Here is a 14581-nt window from a genome sequence, read left to right as displayed (position 1 = left end):
ATTGGACAGTTCAGAGTACAGTGACTTATTAAGCCTGTGGTTAGACTATTAATAGCCAAAATAACAATTACATTTTAATACTGAGCATTAAAGAACCTTTAAAACGAGCTCTCCCTAACTCCAGTCAAGGAAGGCTTTAGGATCCCATGAAATTTGGTTATTCAAGGGCATATACTTATGCAGGGCTGCTTTCTTCCAAGCAGTTAATGGTTTGTCCACTGATTGCATGTGTGAAATGCAGAATAGGATTATTTATGTCTCTGCCGCGATCTGTGATCAGGCTTGGAATCCAGAAGCTGAAACAGCAGGCAAGTTTGTGATATGAACAGGAAGAGTTTTGTACACAAGTGGTCAGTAACAGTAGGCAGGTAGAAGTGTTGTCAGTGATCAAGCCGAGGTCAGTAGCCAAAAAAGATATTAGGTTCAAAGTGGAAGGCGATAAGCGTAGTTGGTAATTAGTAGGGATGAGCCGAACACCCCCGTGTTCGGTTCTAACTCAAACTTTCGAACATGGAAAAAGTTCTAATTCGAACTTAGAACTCAATGCAAGTCTATGGGGGTAGAACTCAGAAAATTAAATGTCCCCATTTTGAAGCCTTATATGCAATTAATTGGCCTTATATGCAATTAATTGGCCAAGTGTATGGGGATCCGGGTACTGCCCTGGGGGACATGCATCAATGAAAAACACACTTTTAAAAAATACCATTTTTAAAGGAGCAGTGATTTAACATCACTTAAAATGAAACATTAAAAGTAAACATTTTATCACAGTCTTGCACCTGACCTAGAACATGCTATGTTCGAGTCGAACATAGGTTCGACTCGAACGTGCAGCCCATCCCTAGTAATTAGTAGCCAAGGGTCGGTACACGAGAAGCAGTGTTAAGGATGTAGTTTTGCAATAAGAACAGGAAGCAAGATATTGGAGGAGCACAATAATCTAGCAAACATGAAGTGCAGAGGCATGGCTTAAATAGGAAGTCCAGGGTAAGAGCAAGGAGTTTAGAGTTCAGCAGAAAACTGGGTTTAACTGAGGTTGCACAAGAGATTGGGCAAGGAGCTATCTAGAGCTTCAGCTGGCTCAGCAGGAAGAGCCACTGCCAGTCACAGCAGAGACCCTGGGTTCAGATCTAGCTCCTGACAGACTCCTAGCTCTAAAGAAATTTAACAGTTTAAATTTAAGCTTCTTTCTACACTGAACTGTTGATCATTGCAATCAAACTAAACAAAGCAATGTTCATACTGCCAGGCCAGTGTGAACATTGCTTTGTTTACATTGATTGCAATGACGATAGCTCACAGAGCACAGGAAAGAGAAGGCAAAAGTAATAGATTATGCTTACTAAAGTCTCCAAGTGTCCAAAGACTACATCAAGAAAAACAAAGACAATCCACTCAACAAACCTGAAGAGAAACAGCAGGATATTTGCATAAAGTATGCAAATTATTAATGCAACATTTACCAGAAGGTAACTTATGATCTAATATTTACATTTTATACACTCAAATACATTTTTAGGATTATATTTCATGCACAGAATGATAGCTTCTCCCTCTAGGGTCTAACACGCTATTAGTGTGTTTATATACAGTAAGATGTGATTACAAATAATGTAAAAATCTCATCAGTCTGTTAATAAAGTTGATCATATTCACATAAATGTAAGTTTTTCTGTATTTTAAGTACTACAAACATCTTCCCAAGGACATTTTTCAAATTAAGAGACAAATGGGAAAATCACTGAAAATTAGGTCAATGCACCAACCCACTCTTGCTTTCACATTCATACCTGCACACAACCAGCATGGGGGGAGTCGGCTCTACTGAGACCCCCAAGAGTCTTTTTTTTCTTCCACTATGCCATGACAAGCGCTATTTTTAAAGTGTATTTCCACCTTTACAGTCAAATATGAGAAAACTCCACTATACGTTTGTTGTGTGTTCCCATTCACATACCAAAAAATAATTAAAACATATATTTCTTACCTTTTACTGTGTAATATTGGCAAAGGACTTTGTGCACATTCCAGGCTACTCTGAGCCGTCTGAAAGTGAAAGTAAAAGGGACAAACTGAGGGGCAGACTGAGCTGCTTCTCAAACATGCAATGCTTCTAAGGCTTCATTCTATCTAATGTTAAGGTGTTTTGACATTCCTGAGCAGGAACCCCAAATATACAGTTTAGAAGCAGCTGCTGTTACCCATTCCTGTTAATGATCGGGTAACAGAGGCTGCAGGTGAAAGTGGCAGTCTGCTTGTAATACTAGCAAAAGAGCCAAGATTTCAGTGCCTATGTTGAGAAATTTGAAGATGAATTTCTCCAAAAAGCTACCTGAAGTGAATGAGGGTTTCCTTTGAAGTGCTTTGGTGGCTTGTTCAAACTATGTAAATACTTTAGTGTGCATAGTCTGCCTACAAGTTCACTTTATGAACCAGTGTTAACATTTGCAGCATAGAAGGCTATCAATTGTGCATGGAGTTGAACATTATTGTTCTGCACATTTGAAAATGTATTTTTGTATCACACAGTATTATTCATTTTTACTTTGTGATGCAGAATTTAGGATGTTACAGCCAAGGAACTACTGGAATGAAGAAAAGGACTTCCAGTTTTACTACATTCTTCATTAATTACTTACCATATTTGCATTAGAAGAACATTTCTCTTCCGTATTTTGTTTTGTTTTTTGTTTTAGCATCACGCCTCAGTGTGAGGCACAAAAAGAATGTTGATAAACACGTAATAGAGCAGTCAACTTTAAAAATGAAGAAAAATATTACAAGCGAACAAAAAAAAAAAAGGTTCTCAAATGCAAGCTGAATGAACCAGAAAAGCAAGTCACTATTAACCATTGACACAAGCCCTTAAAACAAATCAGCATTGGCAGCACCCTATGTTTCATTAATGGCAGTTTTGGATGCTTCTATAGGTCAACTGATGACTGTTAACATGAGAAACTCTACAGTGTCAAAAGGATTTGGGTGAATTCTTTCTTTTGACAAACCCCTATTCAGGCTAAAATCAAACTTCTGGCTTTTGTGAAAATCAGCTAAATTCGCATGCATATGTTCAGGCAAAAGGAAAGTTCTGATTTTCAAACCTGTCAATCTCTACTTGTGGACAGCAGGGATACAATTGGACTGTAACACAGCTTTGTTTCCATTCTGAGCACAAAGCCTAAAATACTCAATTACTGACATGGCAAACAAATGTTCTAATCAGAACAGAAATACTAGTTACTTTAGACTCTAATGTTTGTGATATAAAAAAATAGAGATATCAAATGAAAAGCAAATATATTTATTATGCACTTTCATATACAGTCCTTTGCTGAATATTATACAAGGAATAAAATAAAAAGAAATTTACATGTTTAATTCAATTTACATTAGATATTTACAATTGAAAACAGGAGAAAAAAAAAAAAGTCAAATAAAAATGTTTCCATATAAAGATGGAGCAAAATACATTTGCATAGCAGAGTAAATTATTTGGGAAGTCATATTGTACAAACAAATTACATTAAATACTGCTGAAAGTAGAACAAAACCAGTCAACGATGTTGAAACTTTTATGTAATGAAAAGCAATGTTTACATGTTCATTGATTTAAAGAGATGCTACTTTATCCATTTTATCCTGCGGAGACAGCTTTTATGGCATATTCAGAAAGAATAAAAAGCTAGTGGTTTTACAAATCATTTACCAGTCTGTACGTGTGTGCAACGCTCACTGCTGGGGTGTCCGCGTGTGTGTATTTGTTATGTTGCAGCCTGACACTAGAGTTGTTTAAATTATTTTTTTTCATGATTCCACACCAAGTACCCCATAATGACAAAGTGAAATGTTTGCAAATGTATGAAAAAGGAAAAACTGAAATATCACATTGGCATTGGTATTCAGACCCTTTGCAACAACACTTGACATTTAGCTCAGGGGCTTCCCATTTCTCTTGATCATTACTGAGAGGTGTCTACACCTTGATTGGAGTCTATATATAGTGGTAAAATAAATTGACTGAACATGATTTGTAAAGGCACACACCTCTCTGTAGAAGGCCTCACAGCTGACAATGCATACAGTATCAGAGCAAAAGCCATGAGGTCAAAAGGAACTGCCCACAGAGCTCAGTGACCAGATTATTGCAAGGCACAGATCTGGGGAAGGCTACAAATACATTTCTGCTGCACTGAAGGTTCCCGAGAGCACAGTATCCTCTATAATTCTCAAATGGAAGAAGTTTGGCACAACCAGGACTCCTCCAAGAGCTGGTAGCCCAGCCAAACTGAGCAATTGGGGGAGAAGGGCCTTAGTAAGACAGAGGACCGATGGTCACTCAAAGCTCCAGAGATCCTGTGTGGAGATGGGACAAAGTTTCAGAAGGACAACCATCACTGCAGCCCTCCACCGATCTGGCCCTTTTGGCAGAGAGGCTAGACTGAAGCCTGTCCTTAGTGCAAAACACATGAAAGCCCGCTTGGAGTTTGCAAAAAAGCACCTGAAGGACTCTCAAGACTGTGAGGAACAAGATTATCTGGTCTGATTAAACCAAAATTGAACTATTTGGTCCTCAATTCTAAACGTTATTTCTGGAGAAAACTAGGCACCGCTCATCATCTGCCCAAAACCATCCCAACAGTAAAGCATGGTGGTGGCAGCATCATGCTGTGGGGGTGTTATTCAGCAGCAGGGACTGGGAGACTGATCAGGGTTGAGGGAACGCTGAATGGTGCATAGTACAGTGATATCTTCAATGAAAACCTGTTCCACAGCGTCAGGCCTCAGACTGGGCCGAAGGTTTACCTTCCAACATGACAACGTTCCTAAGCACACAGTCTAGACAACACAGGAGTGGCTTAGGAACAGCTCTGTGAATGTCCTAGAGTGGCCCAGCCAGAGCCCTGACTTGAACCCTATTGAACATCTCTGGAGAAACCTGAAAATGGCTATCCACCGACTGTCCCTCATGCAACCGGACTGACTGAGCTTGAGAGGATTCGCAAAGATGAATGGCAGAAAATTCCCCAATCCAGGTGTACAAAGCGTGTCACATCAAACCCAAAAAAACTCGAGGTTGTAATTGCTGCCAAAGGTGCTTCAACAAAGTACTGAGTAAAGGGTCTGAATACTTAAGTACATGTGATATTTCAGTTTTCTCTTTTTAACAAATTCATGTTATTATGGGGTGTAGATGAATGAGAGAAAAAAAAAGTAAACAATCCACGGTTCCTCACAGTCCCTCTGTGATCTCAAATGCACTTTACTATCTTACAATTAGTAATTTCAAAGAAAGGATTACAGGGCTGCTTTTTGCTGTAGTCATAACCAAACTCCAATCTCCACCCCACCCCCCAAAACACTGAATGAAATCTTGTTCCATAAGCAAAGCTTTCGTTTCTTCGAGACTAGACTACTTTGTTGGAAAGGGCTTGCAGCTCACTAAAATACTGGCCCCTGGGTGAACTTACATGCGTTTTACAGAGCTTCTGTTCGATTTCTACCTATTTCCTAATGCCTTCTGTCTATCTATATGGGAAGTAGATGCTTGACAATCCTTCTGCCTGCATTTTCTTTCAGAGGCGGGACACAAGGTATTGTGGAAAACAAAAGATTTGAATGCAGCTTAGTAGTACGCCTGTGCTTCCTGACAATGATGAAAAATGGATACTTATGCAGAAATGGCTGAATGTTGACCAACTATCTTCCATTAATGCAAAATTATCTGTTTCCTCCCAGAGGGCTTGTACAGAAACCAGCCTCTCTCCCCACCTTCTTTCCAGGAGAGAGGTCAGTCTATATGGACCACCTATGACCTGGCATTTGTGGATTATAAGTCATCCACACACATAACTATGGTCAGCCTTATTTCTTTTGTAACATTGACTGTGTTATCAAATCTTATGACAGCCAATAATATCTCAAATACACTTTTCAAAATGTGTAATCTGCATCTTCACTTTGGAGAATTTAAGCTCATAGTAATAGTAACAACTAACCCCTTTAAATGTAAAACTAATTTAAACTAAGCAATAAAAATTGTCTCTGACATGGGTATTTATTCTACCCAAAATACAAATGTTTCTCATTTAGAGCATAGAACAAATGTATAGCTCAGTTATGATAGGGAGCAGCAGAAATTGCAGCAACCAAAAGATTAACAAAATGAGAATTAAAGAGACTGGTGAAGGAACAATACAGCAAAACATACCCCCAGGACTTGATGACAGTTAGCATTTTTAAGGCTATTATTTAACCCCTTCGTGACTGACGACGTACAGTGTACGTCGCCAGCATCGGGGCTGTTTAAACAGACTCCCGGCGACTTTTGCCGCCGGGACTCTGTTTAAACTTGTAGAGCCGACTGTCGACTAAGCTATATTCCTTTACTAAAGAAGAAAGGACTGACATAAACAAGCTGACTCTATTGTCAGGTTCCCCGATATATATTTCAGCTGTATATGTAGCGATTTTCCTGGAATTCAGCTTTACTTCTCCAGGCATATAAAAAGGATACAAATGGTGCCCTGTATTTTTAATACATCATTAAATGTACTTTTTAAATACAAGCAGTGTAACTAGCTGAATATGACCGGATATTGGCCTTTTACAGTCCACTGTATAGCAGAGCTCAGACTGGGAGGGGAGAAATGCACAAGGAATCAGTTGTTCTGCAATGCAAAGAGCTTGCCATTAGGAGAAGAGGACAGAGTGATGAGGTCATCAATGTGCTGCTTCTCATTTTGCTGCCCAGGATTGTGCTGTGTAGCAGATCTGTTTAAATCTCAGAAATGTGTAGACAAAAATGCAAATGCTTTAGCAGGTATAGCAGCTCCCATATACTGTATGTATTTCATCTGTGTATTTAGCCATTTGTCTGGAGTTTATTTACTATAACAGTTTTTTGTTTTTATTGCGTCAGTTTTCTGTAATTTTGTTTCCTTGTTTTTTACAGGTTGAGAAAGCACAAGACTGTAGCATACTAGAAGACACCACAAACTGCAAGTCTTTTTTTCTGACCATAAAAGTTAACTGGTCTTTAGGGGTTTTTTTTTTTTTTTTTTAAAAGGACTGTCCATTCAAATGTGATAAATCAGTTATTGGTGGCCTACGCTGGGTCAAATCACATGCTGGCATCTTATACTTCTAGGGGACTTCAGAAGCAAGATTCTCAGCTAAGGTTCCTGTCTAAGTTCCCAATCATCTTGTTTTTTTTTGTGTGTGTTTTAGCTGACCTTTGGGTGTTCCTACTTTTTTATATTTTGGTATTCAAAAATGGAACCATAATCACGGGATGCCTTTTTTATGGCTGTCGGAAATGTTTTAGGTTTAAGTTTGGTCTCGGGCATCCACCAAAAACTGAAATGTCAATTTTGGGTTGACTGGATATTTAAAGTGCCTAATTGTAGGCAAAAGGAAAAAAAAAAAAAGTTAAAACGATGTGCTTAAAAGTGTGCACAAAATGCACTTTGTAACTGCACCTAAAATTCCCTTTACTGTCCCTAAAAGAATGCTACTTGCAGCTTTTCATATGAAACGGGAGCTTAAGTATGCATGTCCTGCTGTGAACTGTATGACTCTTCTCATATCTGCTGTTCAGACCTGAGACAAGCAGCTGAAATGTATTCATTTTTGTGTGTTTTAATAAGTAAGGTCTTGACAGCATCTGAAAAGATACAACTCTGTAGACTTGCAAAGCTCCAAAGTATCTTAACGCTTTGGAGGCCAGAAATATACAAGCAAAAAAGGCACACATACGCACAGCCTAGTCTTCTGCAGTGTTTACTTATTGAATGCAGCAACTCTTGTATCATGCCCAGACATGCCTTGCACAGTCAAGAGTCCAACAAATTCCCTCTCCTCCTATTTTGCTGTGGAGTTGAATGTATTCTGCTCAACTTTGCGAAAGACAAAACTCCTTTTAAAAGTGCACATTTATCTGCCACTGACTATCTCAGTGTTAAGTATTTTTCTGGTGTTAACCTTGTCAGAACTTTATTTAAATTAACTTTGTAACCTGTTATGTTGTTTTTGTCCAGTTAGAGGAAATATGTAGTTAACTTGTTTGTGTCAGACATGTGGACATGTACAATTGACAATGGTTCCCTTATTTTCTGTAACTGTAACGACATATTTATTTTCCTTATGTAGTATATAGTGGTAATAGTAATACAGCCTCCGTTGAAGAGCTACAACATGTTATCAAAGTTTTGAATTTCTTGTCCCTGTGGGACACATACTTGGATATATTAAAAATGTTCTTAAAGAGAACCAGTCTTAGTTGGGCTTCTGCAAGAATCTGAATATTAAGTGTTTAATTGCAACTGCAGAGTTAAACATATGAAACATTTATCTATACTGACTCTTTGACTTGAAAGTTGGGACCAGGGGTCATCTTAGGTCTGACATTTTGGCGTGTCATTTGCCTTTGTTTTTGTGAAAAATTTGTTTTTCTGAGGAATTTTCCATTTTCGGAGCTTTGGATGTATCCAAATTTCCGAACAAAAGAAATGAGGAATATAAACAAATCCGAACTTCTGAAAACGAAATTCGTTAGAGGCAGTCTGCACACATTTTCGTTTGTGGATGAGTTTTCCTTGCAGCAAAGGGACATTAAAATCTTTTTTTTTGTAAATGTCACTTTGGTGCAACCAACGAAACGAAAACAAAACGACAATTCGTACAGACTACTGCTAACGAATTTAGTCCGAATCCCGAAACAAATTGACTTTCGGACCCGAATCCCGAAAAACGAAATAACGCAAAATTCGAATCGAAACACATTTTTTGCTGGTGCACATGTCTGCCAAGGAGCAATAGACTAATGAGCCTACCCTCTGCTCACAAGTTTTTAATTTCTCCACACAAAAGAAAAAGTTACTCACCCATACAGATTGTGATATTAATGGAGTTTTCTTGCACATGGAATGAAATCTTTTAAAAAACCAAATATGTGCTATGTAAACAGTGTGTAACAAAGTTTTAAGCCTGCAGCACGAAAAGATATCTGTCCATGTTGACTATGCTCTAACCCACTTAACTGCTACATGCAAGTTCAACATCTCCAAGTTATTGACAACTTCCTATTTCAAACATGAGTAACTCTTGAGAATGTAATCACTGTATAACAATGGCAAGTTTGAGAAGCAAATAGATTAGAAGTCAGGTTGCACTGCACCAAAAAAGGATGAATAAGTCCAAGCGGTCACAGCCTTATATCTTTGTACGAGATTTGCCCAGTAGGGCTTGGGGTTGCCACCCCCAGCAGTCATAACTGCAGTCACAATAAAGATGGCTTAAACCAAAGTAAATTGAAGGCATAAATCCCTTTAAAATATAAACAGCAGACAGTATATTCCTTTAAGAGCCTTTATCACTTCAACTATTCAGGTAAAGAGGAAGAATCTCTTATTAGCCTACCCCTTGACCCCCTTTAGCTGCTTTCTAGGTATTGCGGAAAACGTGACCTCCACCCAGGTTTGGGGCAGGCCTAAACTATTTTACCGGAGGAAGAAATGGTCACCAGCCTTGTGTTATCTCCAACACCATCCTATATATAGCAAGCACAGGGTTTAATTTCGGAGCAGCAGCGTGAGGGAGAGCAAAAAAAAAAAGTGGTTTGGTGGGTAGGCTAGTAAGGAACTCCATAACTTTGCTCTAAATGGACAAACTGACAGTCACTTTTAACATAAAAAGCACTTTCTGGCATGTGTCAAGAAGACTTAAAAGTTTGATTTTAAGTCAAATTATGTAAAAATTGAAATTAGCAAAACATTTCTTACCAGTTATAGTGGAGTTTCCTTTTTGTAGTTAAAGCTAGGGTCAGTTCCTTCAATTTGAAGTTTAAGTGACTGTTTAAGGCTCAAGTCTGTTTCTGTTGAAGGATAGCCTTCTAGAACTTCTGGATGCCCCCGCCCTTGTACAGAACGCGGCACAGAAACCCTACCAAGAAAAACCTGATGATTCCCTTGAAGGTGATAATTGGGATTGGTCATAATTCCATTCCTTTTCTTTTGTTCTGCAGTCTGCTGTTGAATAAACTGCTGTGATGAACGAACAATTTCTTGTTGCACTGAAGATATCTGAATTTTTGAAGGGTCTGTAGGGATTTGCTTTAGTGGCACATTCATCCCAGGGCCAGAAATGGGAACATGCACTCTATTGTCAAATTGTTTCATTTCATATTCTAAAACCTTAGACTGGGAAGAGCAACTTTGCTTGTTTTTCTTTGTTACAGAACTAGATTTGTTTGAGGACTCTCCTTTGCCCACTTTACTTGTCTTTGTGGATTTTAAACAAGGTTTGACTTGGCTCCATTCAAATTCACTTGTTGGGGAATTGTTTTGTCCTAAAGATTGTGTTGTGGAAGAGGGGGATACTACTGACTGTCTACTTCTGCTACGTGGAAGTGAATGCTGCTGAATTTGCTCTGTGAAAGAAAGGCAATGGAAACTATCAATAGGCACGGTTTGAGCAGTTGCTGTAGATGAAGTTGTACGAAGGGAAGAATTTTTAGAACTCTTAAGTGAATTGTTTGAAAGAGAAGACTTATGTCTATCTACTGTAGAATCTGGGGATTCTGAAGGAGAACTGAACGCATGAGAGGGTCCATTGCACAATCCACGCATAGTCGGGTGAACATCACCACCTCCGGTGCTGGATGAGCTATTCGATTTAATTGTTAAAGACTGTACTTTTGTTGATGTTGTATTTAAGTTTTTTTGCTCCATGGTATGAACAGGAGATGGATTGCATCCATTGAGAGTCGATGCTCCATATTTTTCAAGCAACTTAATTATTTGCGTATGTACATTTTTAGCAGCAACACGCATAGCTGTCCTTCCGAATTGATCTGCGTGATTTGGATCTGCACCATGTTCCAATAAAACCTGCACAGCCTCAGTGTGTCCTTCCTGGGCAGCAATGCAAAGTGCAGTAGCACCTTGGTTACATGTATTATCAACAAGAGCACCATTATCAATTAATAGCTGCACCACTTTTACATGCCCTTGCCAGGCAGCGGACTGTAAGGCAGAACGTTTCTCATTGTCAGCTGCGTTAACATCAGCCCGGTAGGACAGGAGGGTCTGCACCATCTCTAAATGTCCCTGCCAGCAGGAAACATGCAGAGCTGTTCTCCCTTCAGTATCACTAGCTTCCACATTAGCTCCATTTTCTAAAAAATATTCAGCCATTGTTAACTGATTTTCCAGCGATAGAATGTAAAGTGTTGGGCGTCCATCAGCATCTTTGGAATTGATGTCGGCATCATTGCTCAAAAGCAATTCAACTATATCCCTATGTCCTTCCAAAGCGGCAACACGGATGGAATTCCGACCATCATATCCTTTTTGATCAACAGGAGATTTATTTTCCAAAAGAGTCTGTACACAGTCATAATGTCCTTCCTGGGCAGCCAGAAGTAAGGGTATTCGACCATCATTATCAATTTCATTTGTTCGAGCTCCTTGTTCAATTAATGCTTCACATATTAATCTGTGACCCTCAAAAGCAGCCATATGAAGTGGAGTCCATCCGGCATCATCTCTATGGTTTTCATCTAGGCCTCTGTCCAGAAGTGTCCTTACTACTTCAACATTTCCTTGAGCTGATGCTATGCTAAGAACAGTACGACCTTCACTGTCAATACTATCTACAGCAGCACCCCAGAAAAGTAATGTATTAACAACCGATGCATGCCCCATAGAAGCTGCAGCAAGGAGGGGAGTACGTCCATTGTTATCAGTGTGATCAACATCTGCACCACCTTCTAAGAGAAGATCAACCACATCCACATGTCCCTCATATGCAGCCACAAGTAGGGGAGTCATTCCATCTTTATCACAATGGTCTACCTCTGCCCCCCTCTCAATTAAGAGACTGACCACAGACGCATGACCTTTGCTTGCTGGAACACAAAGGGCTGCTACAGATAGGGCTGTTCGTCCATCCACATCTTCATGATTGACCTCTGCACCATGATTTAACAGATGCTCCACAATTTCTCTATGTCCCATGTATGCTGCTGCAATTAAAGCAGTTCTGCCTTCATTGTCAGCTTTATTAACTTCGGCCCCATGTTGCAGTAAATTCAGTACGATATCTTCGTGCCCTCCCCATGCTGCTGCTCTTAAAGCTGTTCGACTGTCAGCATCTGCACAATCAACTTTGGCTCCAGCATACAAAAGTGCAGACACAACCTCAGTGTGGCCACCCCATGCTGCAGATCTCAGTGCTGTCCACCCATCATGATCACAATGATTTATGTTTGTGCCACATCCAATTAAACAATTTACAACCTTTACATGGCCTTGGCGGGCTGCCAAAGTAAGTGCTGTTTGTCCATTGGCATCCTTAATTTCAAGATCAGAGCCTCTTGTGACTAGTAAGTTGACCACATCAAGATTACCACTATATGCAGCATTAGCCAACAGAGTTCTTCCATTTGAATCACACTGATTAACAGATGCACCATTATCGAGGAGCGTACGGATTGAATCTTCTCTTTCTAAGGCTTGCCGTACAATGCAACACGTTCGGTCATCTTCACTGTCAACATGGGCTCCGGCTTTCACTAGTAATTGTAGCACTTCTTGTTCCTTTGGTATTACCGTACATAAGGAGTCTTTTACACATGTTCCATTCCAGATCATCCACAAGGCCAGCTCTGAATTTGTTAGCTGCAAATTTGAATGTATTAGATGTAATGCAAACTCCTGAACCTCTACTGGGGTCAATTCTTTTGCTTGGCATGTGTAACTCATTGCAAGCATCCGATGTCCCTCAGCGGCATTGCATAAATATTTCTGAGTGCAGTGCTTTACATCAAGCAGCCACTCTGCAAAACTGTAGTGGAATAGGATTTTTGTATTTCCTAGCCCATCAACTAGTACTTTCGACAGAACATCCATCTTACGCTGAAAGTCCTCCATGGTCAATGACATGTTTTTGGTCCAAACCGCATGAAATAGTTCTATAGTCGTTAGTGGTCGACAAGCAGCTAGAATAACATTTAAAATTGGTTGGACTTTAGCAAACTGTTTTCTTACAAACAGCCTCTGACACAGCCAGAGGTATAATCCATTTAAAGTTCCAGGAATATCACGAATTTCACGCAGCATGATGAAGCTTTCTACAACACCATCCAATACACGCTCCAGATAAAGAAAGCACCCGCTGCTTTTAATGTGAAGCTGATTTAACATCTCTGCAGTCTCCTTTGTTAAATGTTGTCTCAGTGCTTCTTCTTGGTCTAAACGGTGAAGAATATATTGTTGGACATCTTTAACTATGTAGGCCTTTCGAAGATCATCTAAACTTATCTTCCGAAAACCTGCAAATAAAAAAAAGACAGTATAATTAGTAAATATAGTACACTGGACATAATATAGAACCTCTACAGCGAAGACATTTTGGAAACTGTATGTCAGTTTGAACACAGAATTTTGTATTTCCATAATTAGACCAAGATTTTTCAAGTTGGCAAACTACATTCTTTACTCTGATAAGGAAAAGCTGTTCCCCCCCCTTATTAGACATTCCAGTGACCAAAAGAAAAAAACATTACGGTACTTCCTATGTTTATTTATTTTTTTAGAAAATTCCAGTGACCCACATCCTCCTGTAGGTAGCAGTATAAAACAAATGTCTATGAATGTTGTGTCCCTCAATGAATAAAAAAGAAAATGGTATTCATTCTGCAGATTAGCGTAGCAAAGGCACCCTAATGGCTATTTTTTTTCCCAACACAGCATGGTGGTCTTATATACTTTCCATATATGTACAGCCACTTGTTCCCTTCAGTCAGTCCTAAGAGAACTCATGCAAAATGTAATGTAATCCCTTGCTGCTGATTGGCTGAGTGAGGTGTGCCCTTTCTTGAACTTCCACATTAGGCTGACATTATTTGTGCTTAAAACAGAACTCATTCTAAAGGGTGTCTCACAGTGACAGCAATAACCTACAGAGATGGGTGTATACTTGCTCATGTGTCAAAACACCTGTACTGTATTTACATATTAATCAACAATGGATACAAGAAAAATGCAAAAAGTAAAACACATATCAGTATATTTATCTTATGGATTTTGTTATTGCATTCTACCAAGTAACATGGTCTGGCTAAAATTATTTTTATTGATAAAAGATTTATTGAATAGGACAATTATTTAATTCAATTAAAAAGGACGATTTTCTCAGAGACCGTAACATTCAGGGGCACAGGTTCTGTTAAGAACAAGAACACGTGGGGACTCATACAGAAGCATACACATCCAGAGTAACATGCATACACACAATGGGTTGAACTTGATGGACCTGTGTCTTTATTCAACCTCAAATACTATGTAACTACCGTATGTAATTATGGGTGGACATCCAAAAATGTTGGTCCTTTCAGAGCAAATACCACTCTGTGTTTACACCGATGCCACTGTGATTACCTTTAGTCCCTGTTCACACCTGGGTGTTTTGACGCTCAAAGCCAAGTGCGACAAAACTCTCAACACTAGAAATCCTATTAATTTTTATGGCCCCCGTTCACACCTGAGAGAATTTGTTGCAAGCTGTAAAACGCCGAACG

General features: G+C 39.3%; 1 protein-coding gene and 1 long non-coding RNA gene across 2 annotated transcripts in view; one reads left to right on the top strand and one right to left on the bottom strand.

Annotated features, from left to right (window-relative positions):
• Window positions 1–3320: 3320 nt before the first annotated feature.
• Window positions 3321–6256, top strand: LOC108786382. The gene is made up of 2 exons (XR_001941195.1): window positions 3321–3579; window positions 6181–6256. It is a non-coding gene; the product is annotated as an uncharacterized LOC108786382 (long non-coding RNA).
• A 3524-nt stretch (window positions 6257–9780) lies between these two features.
• Window positions 9781–14581, bottom strand: part of ANKRD50 (ankyrin repeat domain 50) — a 62158-nt gene continuing 57357 nt past the window's right edge. The window contains exon 4 of the mRNA XM_018555676.1: window positions 9781–13333. Coding sequence (XP_018411178.1) covers window positions 9786–13333 — 3548 coding nt within the window. The 3' untranslated portion in view covers window positions 9781–9785. The remainder of the gene's footprint in view (window positions 13334–14581) is intronic.

Source organism: Nanorana parkeri, unplaced genomic scaffold (assembly GCF_000935625.1).
Source record: "Nanorana parkeri isolate BGI_ZX_2015 unplaced genomic scaffold, ASM93562v1 scaffold207, whole genome shotgun sequence".
Taxonomy (NCBI): domain Eukaryota; kingdom Metazoa; phylum Chordata; class Amphibia; order Anura; family Dicroglossidae; genus Nanorana; species Nanorana parkeri.
This window is presented reverse-complemented; position numbering and strand designations above follow the sequence as displayed.